At 44.6% G+C, this 21,726-nt stretch overlaps 1 protein-coding gene across 1 annotated transcript in view; it reads right to left on the bottom strand.

Annotated features, from left to right (window-relative positions):
* The window catches only part of LOC111153427 (adenylate cyclase 2), a 406,431-nt gene that overhangs the window by 276,559 nt on the left and 108,146 nt on the right, over nucleotides 1-21,726 (bottom strand). Inside the window, exon 3 of the mRNA XM_022512437.1 lies at nucleotides 14,035-14,196. Coding sequence (XP_022368145.1) covers nucleotides 14,035-14,196 — 162 coding nt within the window. The remainder of the gene's footprint in view (nucleotides 1-14,034; nucleotides 14,197-21,726) is intronic.

Raw genomic sequence — 21,726 nt, 5'->3', positions numbered from 1 at the left:
TGAAAGGCTTTAGTTCTTGCCACCGATATCAGAAGCTCATCTCAAAACCCCAACAACGTGCAACAGAAGGAGACGCAGACAAATAAGCCTACTGAAGCACAGTGGGATGGTTCCTGGGGGAGGCAGCAAGAGCAAAGCGTGGGAGGCCTAGGGGGCACGGGCAATAGGGAGTTGGCTCCCACAGTCACAGCCCCTGCCTCCAGGCCAGGGATGCCCACTGGTCACACTGTGGCCCAGGACAGGGACTGCTTTGCCACATGGACTGTCCCTCTGTTCTGCATCAGTCTGTCTGCCTCCTGGCAGAGCAATTTAAAAAGAGAAACGGAGAACAGGAGTGCTCAGGGGTGAGAGCTTAAGACTCGCAGCTGAGTCCTTCACACTGTGCTGGGACTCAGACCTGCAAACCTAGTAAACCAGGCAAGGCGGCTGCTGGACTGCACCGTAGCCTCCCCAAATCCATACGTGGAAATGACTGTGTTTGGAGTAAAGGAAGGAATTCAGGTTAATGACATTATAAGGGTGGAACCCTGATCTGCTTCAATTTTAATGTCCTTATAAGAAGAGATGTGAGAGCGCAGACACTTGTTCTCATCCTCTCTCCCTCTCCCGTTCTCCCCTGCACCCTCCCTCCCTCCCATGTGAGAACACAGCAAAAAGGTAGCTCTTTCTAGAGCCCAAACATACTGACACCCTGATCTCAGACTTCCAACCCCCAGAACTGTGAGAAAATAAATATCTGTTGTTTAAACCACTCAGTCTGTGGTGTTTTGTTATAGCAGCCTGAGCTGACTGATATAACTCGTGGCTAGGAATCTTAGAAAAATATTCCATAAAGTAATAAACTTTAGTTAGTCTCTATTCTTTTCTTCCCCTTCCCATCTTTGGTTACCATCCTGATCTAGTGTTTCAGGCTCAGACATGACACAGAAGGTGACATTTTAAAGAAACCAAAGAAAAGATTAAAAACTGGGGTGCCCGGGTGGCTCAGTGGGTTAAAGCCTCTGCCTTCGGCTCGGGTCATGATCCTAGGGTCCTCGGATCGAGCCCTATGTTGGGCTCTCTGCTCAGCAGGGAGCCTGCTTCCCTCTCTCTCTCTCTGCATGCCTCTCTGCCTACATGTGATCTCTGTCTGTCAAATACATAAAATCTTAAAAAAAAAAGTTAAAAACTAAATACTTCCATTTTGACCCACAAAGATAACATCTCTTCTTTTCCTAGAAATTATTCGTAACACCAAAAAGCATGGGAAATATACATGTAATTTATATTTTCAACAAAATTAGAAGATCAATAGAACCTCCAAACTCCAAGCAGGTGTGAGGACTATGTAAAACCATACAGGGCTCAGCGGTAGGAAGCCAAGGAAAGACACCATAAGAGGGCCCTCATGGAGGAGCATGCAGACGTCAGAAAGGAAGTAGAGAGGTACCTATCCAGGGTGAGGGACCCACCCTAATGTGTGAAGGCCAAGTTCCTGGTTTGCAATTGTAGGAACATCAGTGGGAGCCTCCTGCATTCAGTATGTTCAGGAGGTTAGCCTCCAGGAGGGATGATCTCACTGGGCACACTGTGGGAAGCTCCCCTGCTTCGAGGTGTGGGGGTTCTGCCCAGTTGGCATCTCCAGCGGCTACAGCAAGTGTGTTCTCTTGGGCATCACATAGTGTAGCGACCCACCTCCACATGTGCTCAGTGTGCTCTTATGTTGACGCTGAGAACAATCAGCACTCATTTCTTTAAGATTTTATTTTTAAGTCATCTCTACACCCAACTTGGGGCTCAAACCTACAACCCTAAGATTGAGAGATGCATGCTCTACTGACTGAGCCAGCCATGCACCCCAAGAACAATCAGCATTCATAGTAACAGTGTTCATATTAAAAGGATTCTGGAAAAAGGAGACTGAAGCCAAAAGTATCAATAAAACTTCAAATCGCAGTAAACTTGCTAGACTTCAAAAAAAAGGGGGTCCAGTGGGCATCCAGGCAGAAAGATCAATTCTGTTGTAAAGGAAAAGAAAACTTCAGGCTGGCCGTAGACTACTGAACGATGACTTCAAGACAATCCACAAAGTAGAAATAACATAGAAAATTGTCTGATGTTAATGCAAAAACAAACTAACAAACAAACGCCCAAACCAAACCAAACCTAAAGTTACTAATAAAAACAGAAAAGAAAAATCCTCCATCCCTAGGGATTCAGTTGGGGGGGGGCACTAAAGTTTCTCTATGTCGAAAAATAGACTCAATCAGCAAAATATCTAGAAAATAATGATGATAGGTACATATAAAGATATAAGGCATAGAGCTAAAGCAGGTTTTAGAGGAAAATTTATAGCTGGTCCATACTTATACAAAATATAAAGGAACAAGACCAGGGGCACCTGGGGGGCTCAGTTGGTTAAGGTCTGCTTTTGGCTCAGGTCATGGTCTCAGAGTCCTGGAATGGAGCCCCCCATCGGGCTCTCTGCTCAGCAGGGAGCCTGCTTCCTCCTCTGCCTGCCACTCCCCCTACTAGTGCTCTCTTGCTCATTCGCTGTCTTTCTGATAAATAAACTAAATAAAATTAAAAAAAAAAAAAGAAACAAGACAGAAAAAAAATGGCTGAAGGATCTAACATAAGAAATTAGAAGTTAAAAAAAAAACTGGAAGAAATCAATAAAGAAAAAAAACTGAACTAAAAAAACACCCCAAATTAATAAAAATAATAAATATGTCCACACCACATTCTTTGGAGAAATAAAAACAAAGTAAACAAAACATCAGAGAGATCAATCAGGAATTAACAGAGAAAGGGAAAATCTCAACAATAAGAAAGTAACCAGGGAGAAGGAGAAGCAAACACAGATACAGAGGTAATTGAAACCATGAACAGAGATTACTCAACACTATGAAAATCACCGAAAGCTTGAGTGAAAGAGACTGTATTTATAAGAAAATATATTTGACAGAAACAAACTGTAGAAGAGAAAGTAAATCTAAACAGAAGAATTTTCATAGGAAAGAAAAGGAACAGCATCTGATCTAATCTAGTGTAATCTACAGGAACCTTTGAGACGAAAGGCACTGATACATGAGTAGAGCACACAGAACCATCCCTAGTCCAAGGCAAGTGCTGTCTATTTGCTCTTATTACAGTCAAAATAAATGTAAAATCTTTCATAAGTTATTGGCCAAAGGAAAAAGGCATTGAATAGATAAATAATATGACCTTCTGAGTTAATCCAAAAAGTCAAGAATGTTCAATATTATACAATGGGAGAAATCATACAATCCTGTCCAACGGTGACAAAACTATCTTTTAATACATTCAAGATCCATTCCTTAAAGAAAAACAAAGCAGAAAAGGAGAAAATAAGACCTCTCTAGTAGGAACAGATGGTTACGTCCTTCAAATTGCAAAACTTACCTAACCCAAAAGCCAACATACTACTTAAAAGACAAAAACATCAATCCTACTAGATAAAAAGCAAACAAACAAAACACAGGTAACTTTGTCTCTTACCACCATTTTAATGTTCATTTTTTTCTGGAGGTACTAGACAAAGCAATTGGAAAATAAATTAAACCTCAAAAAATGGAAATTCACTTGAAAATGATGTGATTATGTATCTGGAAAATGTAAGAAGATCAAATGAAAAGTCACTATTACTCATGAAAGAATTCACAAGTTGTTGGAAGAAGTGTATTCACTGAAAACCTTTTGAAACCTTTCTCTCTACTTTTTAAAAAAATGTGACCATATCACCTATTTCTAAATGGGACAATGGAAGACAGCTTGTTTAAACAAGGGTGGAATTCCCTGATATTTCCTCACTCTAAATTCTCCTAGTTTTGCTTTGCTTTCCTATATGTTACCAAGAATAGCGTCCAACGAGGTATCTTGCTATGCTGCCCACCACAGAGCTTAGCTGTATCTGAGGAGGCAAGAGAAGGGGAACCCCACGGCCACTGGCTCGGAGACTACCTACATGGAAGGTCTGCACCAGTCTGTGGCAGGAGTGGAGTGGAGCTGCAGTCCAGTTGTGGATGCTGATATCTCTAGTGGGCTGGACAGAAGCCCCCAAGTCTCCCCCACTGGGAACCTCAGAATAAGACTTTTGAAATAAGGGTCTTAGCAGATGTAATCACTTTAAGAATGTTGTGTGAGCTCATCCTGGATTCAGTAGGGCTCTAAAGACAATGACCAGTGTCTCTGTAAGAGACAGAAGGGGAGGAGATGCAGAGACAAAAAGGGAAGAAGGCAATTTGAAGACGGACACACAGAGTGGAATTTCGAAGCCCCACACCATGCCGAGAAAGGCAAGCAACAGCCAGAAACTAGAGAAAGGCTAGCAACAGCCAGAAACTAGAGAAAGGAGTGAACACATTCTCCCTCAGAGCCTCTAGAGGGAACCAACTCTGCCAAAACCTTGGTTTTGACTTCTGTGAGAGAGTACATTTCATAGTTTAGAAAGTGCTGTTGTTTTTAGCACCCAAGTTGGTGGTAATTTGTTACAGCTGCCCTGGGAAACCAATACAGTATCTCAGTTGGAGGGGGCACAAGGAAAACGAAGACGCAGAGCTGTATGAGTACATGTTCCTCTGACCACAGACACACGAGATGGCCAGATCCACCCTATACCACCCTATACCACCCTATACCCCGCGGCTGGTCTGAGTGGGACAAAGTGCAATCCCCAAGGTTGGCTGGGGAACAAGTGCAGGCTTCTCCAGAGAACATGACATTCCAGAGAAACGATGGCACAGACATCCAAGATGTCCTGTTCAAAGTGACCCTATAAATGCCTCCTCTTGTAATTCTCCCTCTCACTCTTGACAAGGGATGAGCTCTGTCTCAGTGGTTTCCAAAACCAGGTATTCCATTAACCTACAGAGCTCAGATCTTCCAGCATTAGCAAAACTTCAAACTCCACTCGTTAGTGGAGGGACTTCTAGTTCCTCTTGAACAAGAGCTGCTGGAGCAAGATGATGCTCCCTGCCTTGAGTCTGAGTGGGCACAGGATGGGATAGTCAACCAGGCCAGACCTGTGTTCTGAGGGGCTTGCTCATGTACAATCCAACTCTTGCCTGACTCAACTCCACAGGCCATTTGGGACTTTGCTTATTGACACATTTCCCAAAATATTTTTATGTCCCATCACTCTTAATCTCTGTAAAAGTCATTTAAACTTAGCAAACTACATCACTGTGGCTGTTCTTGTCTACCATTTGACGGGTAAGTACCAGCCAGGCTTGATGACTGGCTCTCCAGCCGTGCTGGCTCACTAAATCAGCACCAAGGCCAGCAACTGTCCAGGCAAGTCCGTGTTACCGCTGCCATTTTACAGTAGAGAAAACAGTAAACTGAAGAATCAGCCCAAGTTCATGCAGTGCTGCAGGCTGGTCTGGAACACATTCTGAGACAGAGCTCAGTGTTTACTAGGGAGTGGCCTTTGGATCAATGGCTGCAGGGAAGGAAGAAATCTGGAAACTAAGCGGAGGCAGAAACTGAACTGTGATGTAGGCCTGACAACTTTAGAGAAACCCACAGCAACTCCAGGGTGGACGTGGCCATCAGCATTGCCCTGTGGCGGTCCAGACTGGATAGAGTCCATGTGCCTACCTCAAACAGTCATGGATGGAGGCCACCCTTGAAAAGACATAACCTTGAGTTGGCAGCTCTGTGCAGCTGAGACAGCCTTAAAGAGTCTGAGGACTGAAAGTCAGGGTTGCCAACAATGCCCCCAGGAGGTGGACAGCAAGTCTTCTTTTTTTTGAGGGGTCTCTGGTGAACCTCCATGTTCACCACACAGAGCTATGAAGTGGGAGCAATAGAATTCTGAGTCCATCTGAGGCCAAAGCTCTTGCACTGTCCACCACCCTGCACACCTGCCAAGTCAAAACACTCATGAGCTGCTTGAGAAGGACATCAAAAAAGATTAACCCAGCGTCTGGTGAGCAAGATCCCACATCTCCGAGGAGAGGCAAAAATCGATGCATGCTATTCTCCCAGATGGCATGCTGTGATTACTGTCATAAAAACAGAAAGTATGTCTCCTTTCTCTGTTCCCAGCCTGCCCAGTCTGATGCACTCCACAAACATACTCAAAATGCCGTAGGTGTATCACCAAGCCATCGTTATTATTACTACCTGATCGTTCTGACCACTAGCCATGCACCTGGCCCAGGTAACTCCTTTTCATTTATTACTCATTTAATCATGTTTGCTGCCCTAACAAATAACTACAAACATCTCCAGCCCTATCTCCCGGTGACTATATGTACATCCTCTCACCACTCCACCAAATCACTGGGTTTCTGTCTACTTTTTAAAGAGATCCCTTAGAACCATGATGCAATTCTTGCTCAAGTCAAGCTGTAGATATATTTTTCTCTCAAGTTCACGTAAGTCAGCAGATCCATCATTTTTCCTGCAAATAAAAGGAGTCCTGTGTGACTCACCCTAAGGGTGCTGATTTTCTTATTGTCTTCTAGGGGTTTTAAAGACCAATTACCAATGGATTAATAAATGATTACTATCAGTACCTTTCACAAATTATCTTCAACAGTAAACATTTGGAATGGACAGAGCCTTCAATCTCTGTATACAGTGGAACACGGTTGCCTGGGTTGGAAAACACATGAGGAAAACCACCCACCAAGATAACAATCAATGAGTGTGCTACTCAATCAACCTGTATGTAGATCTGTGATGTATCATATTTGATATGAATCCAGTGCTTTGAATGAACAGAGTGCACAGAGCTCTGATGACGGAACCCAGGAGAGGATACAGATAGCTAAAGGGGGGAAAAAACCAGCATTTGTTCCTTTTTCAAGAAATCCTTCTGTTTTCCTGCTCCTTTAATCAAATATCCAACACAAAACTCATGGTATAATAGGGTTTCCCTTTATCTCTCTTCCTTCTATACCCTCCTCAAAACAGCCTCATGTTGAAAAACAAACCTAGGTCTCATCCCACCATCACAGTAAAATGATTAATTTTAACAGGAAGTTCTCTGTTGAGCATTCTTGCAGTTTCATTCTAGAAAGTGCCAGAGTGTTTTTAAAGTGATAGGATGCCCTGCAGGAAAATGTGAATTGTGTTGTTGTTCACTCGTTCCACCAAACTCTCTCTGGTGGGATGATGGTGTGAAGCTCCTGCCACTTAAAGGAGAGGTAGGGATTTCTGTGGGGCTGGGGGAAGGACAAGGAGGGAACAAGGAGAGAAGAATGTGGATTCAGTCCCATCACCTTCCTATTTTTACCTCCTTTCCTTGCTTACCCTGACTCCTTCCAAATCACAGTGCCTTTAGGACCCATAAGTGATAGCTTGCTAAAACGAGATATGGATCATACTCAATTGATAGCTAGATGCAGACGAAATGAAGAGTGATACAGTCTCCTTTCTTCCCTTTTGTAGAAAATATTAACATCCTCCACTTCTCCAGAGACAGAACAGTAGCAAGGGAGATCCAAATTCTCCACCGTTAGTCTCCTCCAGAGCAGGAGCCTGGGCAGCTGGTAACCTGCTGTTTTCCTTTTGAGCTTCTCAGATTAGATCCTAAATGCAATTTGATTCCAGACTCTAATATACAGCTCCTGAATTATGCTGAAGAGGAATTGGTTACGTAACAAAGCGGCATGAATACTGATTACACTCTTGCCATAGATGACAGGTTTTGTTTTTCACTTTAGGTCTAATCTAAAATTGTTTTTCAAATTGTATCATAAATACACCAAAGTATCCACTGCATAAAAGAATCCTGTAACATTTATCAGAAATATGAGTAACCCCACTAGAAAATCCATAAGCACTCCTTAGCTTATCTCCTTTAATAAATATGGATTCCCATATAACTGGCTTGTGTTCGTCAGTCCACATTCAAGGTCCTTCTTGTTTCATGGAAAAATAAGAGGCATGACACGAAAAGCCAGAATGTGGTATGAGAACTAGGGAAATGAAAATATAAAGAAAGTAAGTAAGTTTCAAGTGGAAAACATAATTGTGATATATAAGCAGGGCCATTTGACAACTCCTTGAGGGCGGTTCAGCCTCCTGCTGGAGGGGGGCTGTCGGGCAAACAGACAAAGCAGACAACAGGTGCATCTAGGATATACAGCTTGCACACTGGACCACGTCTCCTGACCAATGGAACACCTGCCCTCATCTGGGAGGCGAGGTTCCTGCTCAGCCTCCTAGTCGTGTGTCAGAGCTGAGTGTCACCCTCACCCCGGGCTCAGGCAGGAGGCAATGCCACAGCACGAGTGGGGAGGTTTCAGGCTCTTTCCCTAACCTCAGTCTCCCTCTGCCTCAATATAGCCATAAACCAAAAGGACTCCTTGCTGCTCTCAGAGTCACATGCATGCTAGCCTACTGATGCGAGGAAACTTCTTATTTTCTAGGTAACCACGAATTGCTAAGGACTTTCGGTGCGCACACGAAATTCAGGATTGGTAAATAATGATACATTCTTCTCAGGCAGGTGACTGGGTGGCTCAGTCGGTTAAGCGTCCAACTCTAGATTTCAGCTCAGGTCACGATCTCAGGGCTGTGAGATGCAGCCCTGTGTCGGGCTCCTCGCTCAGCAGCAAGTCTTCTTGAGATTTTCTCCCTCTCCCTCTGCCCCTCTCTTCTCTCTAGAGTAAATAAATCTTTAAAAAATAAAAATACATTCTTCTTACACAGAACACATAAAGCTGCTCTTCTTTAAGTTTCCTGATATTTAAGGATTGTCCCAGATTCCAGAAAAACTGTCCTTTGGAACCCAGTTAAGAAAACAAAGATGAGGAGAAGGGAGTTGAGGGAGATTGGAAGGGGAGATGAACCATGAGAGACTATGGGCTCTGAAAAACAACCTGAGGGTTTTGAAGGGGCAGGGGGTGGGAGGTTGGGGGAGCCTGTTGGTGGGTATTAAGGAGGGCACGTATTGCGTGGAGCACTGGGTGTGGTGCAAAAACAATGAATACTGTTACGCTGAAAAGAAATTAAAAAAATAAAAAAATAAAAAAAATAAAACGAGGGAAAAAAAAGAAAACAACGATGAAGGAATTATAAGAAACGCTGAGAGACTAGGACAAAGAGATCACAGAAAGCAGCTCAGAAGGATCTCTTCCTCTTCTACCAGTAAACTCTGCTCAAAACGTGTTCCTTCTCTTCCATTTCCTTGTCCCATCCTCTCCTCCTGCCCTTCTTGTCCTTTTTCTTCTCTCCCGAATGGAACATTTTAATTTTATTTAGTTATTTATTTATTTTCTTTTTTTTAAGATTTTATTTATTTATTATAGAGAGATCGAGAGTGAGAGAGAGCATGAGAAGGGAGAGGGTCAGAGGGAAAAGCAGACTTCCCACTCAGCAGGCAGCCCGAGGTGGGATTTGATCCCAGGACTCCAGGATTGTGACCTGAGCCGAAGGCAGTTGCTTAACCAACTGAGCCAGCCAGACGCCCTGATATTTAATTTCCTTGGGTGGAGGGAGAGAGAGACTGCAAGTGCGTGAGCAGCAGGGGAGGGGCAGAGGGCGAGGGGCAGAGAGGACCTTAAGCAGACTCTCTATGCAGCATGGAGCCTGAACAGGGCTTGACCTTACCACCCTGAGATCATGACCTGAACTGAAGAGTTGGACACCAACCGACTGAACCACCCAGACACCCTTCCTTCTCTCCTGAATAACTCAGTCCTCAGCCGTCGGGCAGAGCGAGAGACATCTGCACCTATAGGGGACCAGGGAAGCTAAACTCATCCAAAGTGATAAAGCCGGGCTGGGTCCCAGGAGTGTCTACCATGGGGAGAACATAGAGGACAGTGCCCCAGCTCGGGGAGGGGACCTCACATGGATGGAGTGTCAGAGTCTGAACCAGGGAAGAGGGATATGTGTGAAGGGAAGGGAATTTGGGCTAAGTGAGAAGACACCTGTGTGGTGGTAGGGGTGGGAACTGAGAGAGGAGACTGGTTACATACCAGGATTGATCTAGTAAGTTAATACATTAAGGATCATGGGAACTACGTTGTTTTAACTATTAGCCAAAGATTCACAGTGGAAAGGGAGAAAACTGGCATGGAATCCACAGCGGGTTAGAAACAGCAGCGTGAAGTCATGGTGTTTAATATGGAAGGACAGATAAAAGTAGATGTAGGTGTAGATGCGTGCACTCCTTGCTTGGAGTACTGACACCCCAGTGGGAATGGAAAGACCTGAAGCCCAGATCTTGCTCCGAAGTGCCATTCTTCATGAAAGAGACCCAGGGCTCCCTGGTCAGATGGTGGATTTCAGGGCCAGGACAGGGAAAACAGGAGATGAACCTGGAACATCTTGTTGTGTCAGAGAGCAAGGAAGTGTTCCAAGAGTGAGGGGGACACATCACAAAAGGTAGAGAGGCCAGCCTGAAGGAGCATCCACGGAACAAGTCGGAGCCCACACAGGCATCAAAATAAACAGTGATGGCCATGGCTGAGAAGCCACTGTGTGGAACAGACAAACAGACGGTAGAGATACCAACAAGTAAATAAAACGGGATATTGCCTGGTTTCAAAGTACCTCTCCACAAACTATTTCTTAGCAACAAAGAGAAATCCCCAAGTGGGAAAGTCTGGCAGACAGCACTGTCGCACTGATAACCAGCATAAATAATGAGGCCCTGACAGGACACGACAGGAACAGCGTCACTTCCGCGACTCCTGCCGGAGAGGCACAGCCCGAATCTATTTGTGAGGAAAAGTCAGACTCAGATTGGAGGACATCTAACAAAATAATGTCTGTAACCTTCAAAAGCGTTAAGACCTTGAAAGCCAAGGGAAGATTAAGGAGTTGCTCCAGACTGAAGGAGACCCAAGGGGCTTGAGAGCCCGCCGCGACACTGCAGGATTCTGATCCAGGTTCTTTTCCGTAAGGGACGTTATTGGGGAACCTGGAGGAGTCTGAATGGCAGAGCAAAGTGATGTGAATTTCCCAGTTTTGTCAGCTGCATTACGGTTAAGTAGAATGGTGGGTAGGAAATGCAGCCCGAAGCATTTAGGGGTGAGGGAACGTCGGATTGGCAACCCATCTTTCAACATATTAGGGAAAAAAAATTATACTAGATTTGGAACTTATTGGTAGGTTTGTGATTGTGTCAAAATACAAGTTAAAAAAGCTGGTAGGGATTATACTTTATGTTTAAATGCATTAGAAATTACCATTCACGATTTTCAGTTTTTAACTAAATTTCCTCAGTTCAGTGATATAGCATAGCCTGAGGCTGAATTCCACTTCAAGTCAATGCTGGGAAAATAAGTTTTCTGAGAATAATGAACTCTGTTAATCAACACGGAAGGGAAGAGGGTGTTCTGTGATATCAGCGTTTTGGTTAAGAGAGAAACATTACAAGCTATGGATGGATTGCCAATGTTCAGGAAATAAAGGGAAACAAATATTCTTAATACGGACCCATGCTAAATAAAATGTGTTCCTTCGTGGATGGCTTGGAAGGCAGGGTAATACCGACCATCACCCATAGGCAAACCTCTTCACAGGAAACCAGCCTTTCATTTGTTGTAACTTTGCTTTAAACAATCATACTGCAGAAATATAACCACTTAGTCTACAGTATTCTAATTTAGGCACAAGGTTCATAAACAGAACTCAGTGGGGGTCCAGGTAGTTCGGTCTGTTAAGCATCTGATTCTTCATTTCAGCTCCGGTCATGATCTCAGGGCTGTGAGAGGAAGCCCTGTACTTAGCTCCGTCCTGGTATGAAGCCTGCTTAAGATTCTCTCTCTCCCTCTCCCTCTGCCCCTCCTCCCCTGCTCGGGCTCTCAATCCCTCTCTCTCTCTTTATAAAATAAAATAAAATAAAATAAAACAAAACAGAACTCAGGGAAGTGTTCTTCTCACATTACAAGCCAGTGCTACTTGTAGGCTGTATGTCCTACACCTGACCGTGGTATTAGAGAGCTTTTCCTCATGACGCTGACATTTACCAGTAGACCTTCCATTTTAAATCTATCAGCATCTCCCGCCTTTCCTGTATCTCGGGATCACTATGAAATTACTTCTGAAGCAAAGAAACACTGACATTCCATTGTTCTGCTCCTTTCGTGTTGTTCTTCTATGAAATAATTTGGAATGAAAAACTCGTCTTCTTTCGGCCATTCCAGAATTATCCCATCTTTGGCTGGCCACTGATAAGAATTATTTTCCTTTGTGTGTTTTGAAAATTGAGTAATTAAATATTTAAGACTGCATTCTTTCCCTATTTTTTTTAACTAATGGAAGAAACTAAAAATGCCTTAAAAAAAAAACAAACTCACTACAGTATGTAATGACCTAGAAAAAAACCAGGGTCTTTACAAAGCACTTATCCCCCCCACACACACTTTTTTTTAACCCCATTTATCATCCTCACAGGCATGTACTTTAATCCTCATTTCCCAGATTTTTCTTTTCTATTGCACCTGTCCTGCAGACACTAGTTATTCATGAAGGGGCAGAAGAGACAAGTACAACAAGTTCAAGGGATGTCTTCCAGGAGAGCCTCAAACCAGGAAGGTGTCTAAGCCCGGAAAACACGCTCGAGCGCCCCGGCACCCGCGAGCGAGGGCTTCCCCTGTGATCTTCGCCAGCTGGCGGAGCAGCTCACCCACTCCTGCCTCCAGCAAAAACAGACCCACCCCCCAGGCCCGTAACCCCGAGAGTGGCAAAGTGAATTTACTAGAGAAAAGAGAAATGTCCCCGCCTTCAAGGATGAGCTTCAAGAAGGTAGCTCTACCATCCCGCAGACCGCAGCAAAGCCAGCTCGGGGCTCTTGCAGGAAGGAACACGTTCCCCACCTGCCCCAGGCACAGCTGCACTGTTTCTTCTCTTCATAAACCACCACCCTCCTACTTCCATTTGATTCGTTCCTGACCAATCTCCCTCTGAGTCCCCGGGGCTGCAGGCTACTCCGCTCGGCCACAGGGAAGGCCACTGGGGATGCACGCAAGGATGCGGCCGGCCTCCCCATCTGAGCCCGCCCCTGTGCACCCCACGGTGCACCGCGTGGAAGTGCGTGACCCGCACTGCACGGCACCATCTGGGCCATGGCTCTCAGGATCCTACGGAGCCAGCAAAGGGCGTCTCACCGACGCGCGGCTTCCTGAAAGCTGTGTTAGGAGATCCAGGAGAGGAATGTTGAGAAAAGGGATCCCTAGAAAGCTTTCCAACTCAGGGGGACTACTAGACACCCAAGGATAAGCCTCCAGTTCCATTTCAAGATTCCAAATAAGACATTCCCTCAACGGAACCACAAACTGCGTTCTCAGACCACACCCCGGGCTCACCTGACCCAGGTCTGAAATTCCCCTTCCTATGGCAGTGCTGTTCGTTCACCAATTTTGTCAGCGCCTGTGGCGTTTTTATACCGCGGCTGAGTTTCTTAAATGTCTGAGTCTTATCGAGCAAAATTAAATATACCTGTTCCAGGTGAAAAAAGGAACTCGGGAATAACTTCAAACCAGTGACCCCCGCATACAGATGAGGGTACGGGTGTACACAGCAGGAAATCAAATTGCTTTCTAAATGACCTAGACTAATTAAGTACAACGGCTTCTTTGAAATGCCATTTATTAGGAAAGCTAAATTTACTGTTGCGGCGTTTTAAAGACCTTTATCATGCCCATGGACCTGCCAGAAAATTAGAAAATGGAGCCATCGTTTCTCCTCTGTAAAGAAGGGGTTTCGCATAGGAAGGTAGAGAGAAGTGGGGGAGACTTACGAATTTAATTGTGCAAGTTATTTTCACTCTAAAAATAAAAGTGCTAAAATAGTCAGAATAGCTTGTAAGCCTCACAATCATGCCACTGGCTCAGCCATCAGCAAAATGGAAGCACCATTCCTCATTTTCACTGGCACTGATTGCTCAGTGTTGCGTCCGCGGGTGGATGCGGGGGTGGCCGGCTGCCCACCAGAAACGCTAGAGTCCACATCGGAAAGCAGAGCGAAAGCCCCTGCCGGGTACGGACAGTCGCACCCTGAACCAGCACACAGCCCCCAGCGCGCAGGGTGGGGTGGTGAGGGCGGGCAGAAGCGAGGCACACCCACCTGCCAGACCAGGTGCTCCTTGGCCCCCGGGGTCGCAGAGAGGCAGACGCTCAGCACGATGGTGTGGGAGGAGGAGGTGAGCACGCTGGCGATGATGGCATCTCTCATGTTGAAGGGCAGCATGGTGTACACCACGAAGATGATGAAGAGGAAGAATGATACCTACGGGAAAAGAATAGTGAGAGTCACAGACAGTCCCCGTTCCCCAGGGCTTCCCCTCTCCTTCCCATTAAAGGCTGCAGCAGACACTGTGAACTGTACCCATTTAGAAAGCAGGATTATGATAAAACAAGACATGTTAAACCCAAGGGATTACAAGGAAGGACTAACACGGTGAGGAAGAAAAATCGTTCTTTTTCAAAATGTGGGGATTTCCAGGCTTGAGACCCAAACCACTGCAGACATTAGGTAACTGCACACTTTCGGGATCTGGATGCAAGGAGGGTCCTAAACACCCCAGGTTTAGTCTCCTCGCTGCAGCACACACGTCTGGATTCCTGAGTTCTGTCTCCAACTGTTTCCTGAGACCCGTGGAAGATGGACAGGGGCTGTCCAGGGGAGCTGGGGAAAGTAGAGACCCAGAGGCCATGTAACAAACAAAATGAAACAGCTTAGGGATGGTTCAGCTGTTAGGAAACTGAACAGTTTGACAGTTTCTCAAAAAGTGAAACACACAATTACCATATGACCCAGCGACTCCTTTCTCAAGTCTCTGCCCTAACCAACTGAAATCAGGTGCTCAAACAATGCATACGCACACATGTTCCTAAGAGCAGTATTCACAGTAAGTAAAAGGGGTTAACAACATGAATGTCCACCAGTGGAGGAAGGGATAAGCAGCCTGGGGCACACGCAGGCAGGGGAGTACTCGTCAGCTGGAGAAAGGAAGTACGGATACATGTTTTCACCCAGAGGAACCTCAGAAACATTATACTAAGTGAATGCAGCTAGGGCAGAAGACCCCCTACCACAAGGTTGCATTTCTGTGAGCTACTGAGAATAAATAAATCTACAGAGACAGAAAGCAAAGTGGAGGTTGGCAGGGGCTGTAAAGGGGAACTGGGAAGTAACTACCGATAGGACCAGAGTTCCCTCTTGGGTGATGACAAGCTTTCTGGAGCTAGATGCAAGTGTTGGTAGCACACCACCATGAATGTACTAAATGCCACCCAGTTTTTCCTTTAAAATGTTTAATTTATGTTACCTGAATGTCACTGCGATTAAAGAAAAAAATCAATATGAAAACCCAGAGAAAGTTTTGGAATGGAAAGTAAAATGGTTTAGTAGGTAATAAAACAGGCCATTTTCATCACAAAAGTAGCAGAGATGGAAGAACATGGAGAAGGATGAAAAGGTGATAAACCAAGTGGGAAAAAAGCAGAGGTCAGGGGAATAGAAGAGTAGCATCTGGCGAGCTCTGCCACACGGCTCTTCACTCAAGAAGAGAAGTGAAGAGAAGAGCTCATCCCACATTAGAGTGATCCGTGCTTCCCAAGGAACCCCAAATCCTAGCACAGCTGGAAGGACGTGGAGACACCATGCCAGGTGTTCTGTGGTGAGCCAAGATATGTGTTCACAAGGAGGATGTGGGCCCTGCCCTGGTGGATCTGAAGAGAGTGAGGTCTGGAAGGACACCAGGCTCATGCTCATTCCCCCTCTTGCATAGACATGGGGGTCCACACCATGTATTACAAGTTATAGTCATCATTTCACTGTGCAAGCTCTATGTGTACAACCATCACAGACAAAAGAGCATATGAAAGATCAGGGGGCATGACCTAAAAGGAAATTTGGATCTCCCAAACATGCTCCTTCCTTTTCTCTAGGGGACTCCAACCAAGCACCTGCTCATTAGAGGAGCATGTATGGAACTTCTCGGAGGAATCAGTGAGGTCCTGGAGGTAGAGGACAGAGGCAGAATCCCGGATCTCAGGCACTTGACAGCTTGGGGAAGGGATGGTCACGTGGCTCAGCCATTGCTTCACAGCTGATGTTGCCTGAGAGAAAGGGTACCCAGCCCCACTCTAGCAAGACAATGGGGTGTGGTCTCCACATCCTCTTCTCTAAGATCCTGCAAGTTCAGGGGTCTCAGAATGACAGCCAAAGAGAATCCCGCCAGGAGTGGGAAAATGCGTCTAGGAATCCTCTTTGGGGAGCCTAGGTTGGGCATGGATCAACCGTTTCACGCCCATCTCCTCCCAATTCAGTCTAGTCATGAGGGACCTCAAGTCAAAACACAAAGGCAAAAGGATCACCATGGCCATACTATTTTTCTGGTAAATATGTATTTTTTTTTAATTTTACCTCTTTAAAAAGATTATGAAGATGTTTTTTAGTCAAGTATTGTTATTTAGTATTCTATTTCTATTCTATAGATGGGATGGGAAAAAATTATGTTAGACAGTTTTTGTGCCCAACCACCTAGATAGATAGAAAGAAACTGGGCAACTCTTGGGAGGAAGTTTTCTGAGCCAGGTGCCAATCTACATGGGCAGACAGGGGAGGTCCCCTCCCTCCATCTTCCCAAGAAGATAATATACAGAATGAGTTCTTAGAACCCCAAATTAGAATTAAAAACTGATAAGAACTAGGACATACATTTATGGGGACCCTCTGCATACAGGTCCCTTCCCCGTTCTCGGATGCGTGATCTCATCTAGTCTTTATAGGAGCTCTAAGCGGGGGCTGTTCACTGCCTCCTGTTCCCCAAAAGTGGTATCGCTGACCCAGAGAAATGGGGAACTTGGCCAATAGTTCCCAAGTAGTCAGTGTCAAAGCCCAAACAGGAATCCATGAGTTTAATTCTTCACATGTTCTCAGTAACGAGTTGGCAATATTTCTCTCCCTTGATGGAAATTTCACAAAGCTGAAGGCCTAACAGAAGACACAGGTGCCCACGAACCACTTTTACAAGACTGACATGGAAAGACAGCAAGCATCTTCCCTCCTGCCAAGACAACCACAGAAAGTGCCCAATGTCTTGGCTCCAATATTGGATTCTTTGAGCAAGCAGGACCAATTTTTTTAAAGATTTTATTTATTTATTTGACAGAGAGAGAGAACTCAAGTAGGCAGAGAGATAGGCAGAGAGAGGGGGAAAGCAGGCTCTCTGCTGAGCAGGGAGCCTGATGCGGGGCTTGACCCCAGGACCCTGAGATCATGACCTGAGCTAAAGGCAGACGCTTAACCCACTGAGCGACCCAGGTGCCCCAGGACCAATTTTTAATCATCATTACAAAACAGCTCACGTTTCAAAGATAGACTCATATTCCCTTTATTTCTATACATTTAACTTTCGGTTTGTGTATACAGTGTGGGTTTTGGTAAAAAATAACATACAATAATGAACATTTAGCAAAATTATCAGAGAAGACAGTTATATTAAATACTGGCCCATTAGGAGCTAAAACAGATGTTTCATTTCTTGAATGCTGAAAAGGGGTACAGATTCTGGGAAGCAGGGTTTCTCCAACTCAACCCTGTTGACACTGCGGGCTAGACAGTTCTTTGGGATGGACACTGCCCTGTGTAGTGTAGGAGGTGTGGAAACATCTCTGGCCTTTCCCCAGTAGACACCATTGGCATTCCCCTCTTCAAAGTTGTGCCAACTGCTGAAAACATCTCCAGACACTGTCACACATCTCCCAGGGGTTAAGATCACCTTGACTGACAGCCATGAAACTAGAGAAAAAGTTGCTTTTAGGAATGAGAAAAACCACCATGACATTGTCATGGTTTACTGAGAAAAATAAATTGACTCTGGAATCCCTAAGAGCCACCAAATATTTTCAATTAAGACACTAATTTTTAGACACAACATTAAGGCAAGATCCTTTATCCTCTAAGAGGCATTAAAGGAATATTTTCAGGTATCAGAATTTACAATTACAACAAAGAGTCTCTCTTTTACAACTACACATTTTTCTTCTAATGCAAAACCTGTCGCAGTTCTTTGAAAATTATCATAACTTCTGAACAGCTTAATTTTGGACAGCTCTAAAGCTCTCACATTATTTCAATTAATATACACTTCCGCAGACATTTTGAGCTTTGAAAAGGAAGCACGTGGAGGGCTTATCTGCAGTAACCAAATGGAGAAGAGACATTCTGTTTTCCAAATACAGTTGCTCCTGCTAAATGTTCATTTTTAGATGACAAAATGAATTTTTTAAAGGTCAATTAAGCAAGTTGTATTAAATCAAGTTTTGAATTTTAGTGGTAGCATTTCAGGAGCTCAGCTCGGGGCGCCTGGGGAGCCCACAGGCTGGACAGGAAAGAAGAAAGTCAAGTGTGGTTTCAAGTCCCACAGGGGAATAGTCTTCACTTCTTATGACTCCCAGAGGGCTCCACTTATTTATTTTTTTTTAGCCTTCTTTCCAAAGCAACTTCAAATAGCGCCATATGTAAAACCAAAATGGATTTGGCACATCTAAAGAATGTGTGGGTTAAAAGCTCCAAAAAGGCGAATACAGGCACTTGGGTTTCCATGTTACCATGGGGACATTCCCATGACTGATTCCCCTTGAAGGTACCTCTGTCCAGAGGCTGAAGAAAGAGGAACCACTGATCTGATGATGGAGACCCTGTCCAGAAACCTGGATTGGTACAGTATCTAAAGTGGCAGTACTCCTCCCAATAAAACCATCTGAAGGGTTTCTCTTAACTTAGCCCACCATTTGCCTTTTGCAAGACCTATACATCTTCTCACCAGTCTACTTGAACCTCAAGCCCATAATTTTTTTTTAAGATTTTTACTTATTTTAGAGAGACAGAAAGAGCACATATGAGTGTGGGGTGCGGAAGGGACAGAGAGAAGGAGAAAGAATCTCAAGCAGGCTCCCCACTGAGTGAAGAGCCTGATGTGGGACTTGAACTCACGACCCTAAGCTCATGACCTGAGCTGAAATAGAGTCAGACGCCCAACCAACTGAGCTACCTAGGGGCCCCTGCTCCATAACTTTCGAACAAAAGAAGAGCTTCTATGTTCTTAAACCCATTCCTCTCACAGGCTAAGGCAATTCTACCCATGAGGTCTTCATGCCCCAACAACCCAGGTGCAAACCTTTATGCGTCACCTTTGACAATTCTTCCCATCCACGCTCAAAAGCAGTGTCTTCTTACTTTAGGACTCCAGCGAACTGTGTCTGTTTGTCTGCTCCTCTCCACACTTACTTCCACTAGGCTGGCTCCTTAATTTTCCATACGTTAAGAAATATGCTTCCATATTTTTCTGTCACTTCTTCTTCTCCCCATTCCCCAGAAAGGGAACCAGAGTATACAGCCTTCTTTGTTCTTGCCTACTCTGCCCCATTCTCATTACCAAATATTTCTAACTTTCTTACTTCTAGAAAGCATTGAGCATTTTCTTCTAAATCAGATGAAGACATCTGACTGGCTTTGCCAAATGCAGTGTGGAAAGAAGTCATAGGGGTCTTGTGGGTGGAAATTAGCGCACAACTTACCAAACCCCCTCCCCCTCTCTGGCAATCATGGAAACATGACACAGGGGGTTCTCCCAGACATGGTCTCGAGCGAGAGGCAGATTCCCGCAGCTGACCCACATGGACCTGTGTTCATTTGAATGAGTCATAATCCTTTGTGGCAGTAAGCCCCTAGGACCTCAAGCACAGCTTATGTGGTCCTGACTGATACCAAGCTCACTTGCTCTCTCTCTCTCTCTTACGCACGCACACACACGGTTTTACTGATGGATAAATTAGATGCCTTTATATGCATTACTCTGCAATTTGCTTTTTATCACTGAATTATACATGATGGGCATCCTTCCAAGTCTATAGATATGAATATATATGATTTACTTTTTTACCAATTACAAAATATTCCATTAGTAATGGATGCACCAGAGTACTTAGCATTTCCTTACTGGTGATTGTTCATGGCAAGGCAGGAGCCCCTTATCCAGCCGTGGCAATATTCTCACGGATCTCCCTTTCTGCAACATTCCCCTTTCCCTAATCCAGCCAACACACAGCTGCTAGAATCATGATTTTGAGTGCACAGGTTCAATTAGTTCCTTCCTCGGACGAACATTTCCTCTGGCTTACCCCGTGGCTCAGAACTCTTCTCTTCAAGCGTTCTCATGGTCACAGAATAAAGTCAAAACCGCACAGCATAGAGGTCAGGACGCTCCCCAGACTGGACTCTCCACGCAAACCCACACCCTACCCTGCCATGTCTGTGAGCCTGGGGTCATCCCCGGGAGTGTGGGGCCTTCCACTCCACGTCTGCCACTCCCCATTCTCAGGATGTCCTCCTTCCTCTTCTTGGCCTCTTGAAATCTCACCTCTTTCTGGACCTACTTCAGATACAAATTTGTATCATCTCTCCAACAACGCTTTCCAGCTGCCCCCCCCCACCCAATTTCATTCAGGGTACACTCCCAGGTCCTGGCAATGGCCCCCTGTCCTAGGATGTGGCCTCCTGAGGCCACCTCCCCTCTACTGGGTCCACTCACTTCTTCTCCATGATCCAGGCTTCATGGCTGTTTCTGGAGTCCTGGAAGGGATGCTTGTTCCTGGGTGCTCTGCCCATAACCCCCCTGCCTGGCTCCCTCTCTGAACACAGGTCTCTGCTCATGGTCACACTTTAAAGCAATTCTGCTCTTCTAGGAGGCACAAATCAAAACGCAGTGTCAAGGCTACACTGTAAGACCAGAATTTAGATCTCAAGCACTTTCTGTGCACTTTCCATTTCATGCTCCATTCCCACATGCGGGACAAAGACTAAGCATCTGCAACATCAAATTGTTTAGTTTATGAATCAGAAATACGTCATAAACATGATTTTTCCCCCTTTTTTAAACAGAAAATTACTGCAAACATGGAGAAGACTTACTTAAGCAAGGGTAGGATAGACAGAAATGGTCCTAACCAGACTCCACATAAATCTGATCTCTCACGGCCCAGGTTCCTGGTGTGAAGTCTGTGGCTTCACTGTGTGGCTCCCATTTGTCTTAGAGTTCAATGGCAAATGGAATGTCCCCAGACATGCCAACAGTAGCTGAAAGATGGAGCGCCTAGTTTTTCCTTCCAAATTGTACCCCAGCTCTAATGTCAGCATGAAGCTCTGTTGTCTATTCCAATCTCCCCGAGAAGGCATAAGCAAGCATAATCAGCAAGATAATCAGGATTACTCATGTAAATCACCATGCTTCTGTTGAAATTACATCATCTGAGAAATATCTTCTATTTTTTATGCTAATAATGTTAAGAGAAATAACATTCCAGTGAATGTAAGTATTTTATAAGCAGAAGCTGAGCTCCTCAAATCACCCTTCTTTCCAACAAATCTCTGAGACATCAAAAATAGCAGTGTTTAAAGTAGTAGCTCAATTTTCAAAGAAAGATTTCACTAAAACCAGAGAAATTATACCTTCTTGAAAAAAGCATGAATTGTAGTTCCTTTAACATTGTATCTTGGTGTTTCAGAACTAGAAATGCCAAATTTTAGTAAAAATTGCCAAAGGAAAAGAGAGAATTCTTGAATATAGTGATCTAATTGAGCATTCTGTAAGTAAATCCTACATTTGAATAAAAATTTTCTCTCTGAATGTTACTTCCATCTCAAAGGATTGCTGGCTTTGAGAACATCTATACCACTTACTAATTAGGAGCATTTACCTTTTTTTCTGGAAACAACTAGAAAGATATTTACCCAGAAATATGCTTTAAC

Source organism: Enhydra lutris, unplaced genomic scaffold (genome assembly GCF_002288905.1).
Source record: "Enhydra lutris kenyoni isolate GAN:26980312 unplaced genomic scaffold, ASM228890v2 scaffoldscaffold32, whole genome shotgun sequence".
Taxonomy (NCBI): domain Eukaryota; kingdom Metazoa; phylum Chordata; class Mammalia; order Carnivora; family Mustelidae; genus Enhydra; species Enhydra lutris.
Note: the sequence above shows the minus strand (reverse complement) of the source record. Positions and strands in the feature narration are given on the sequence as shown.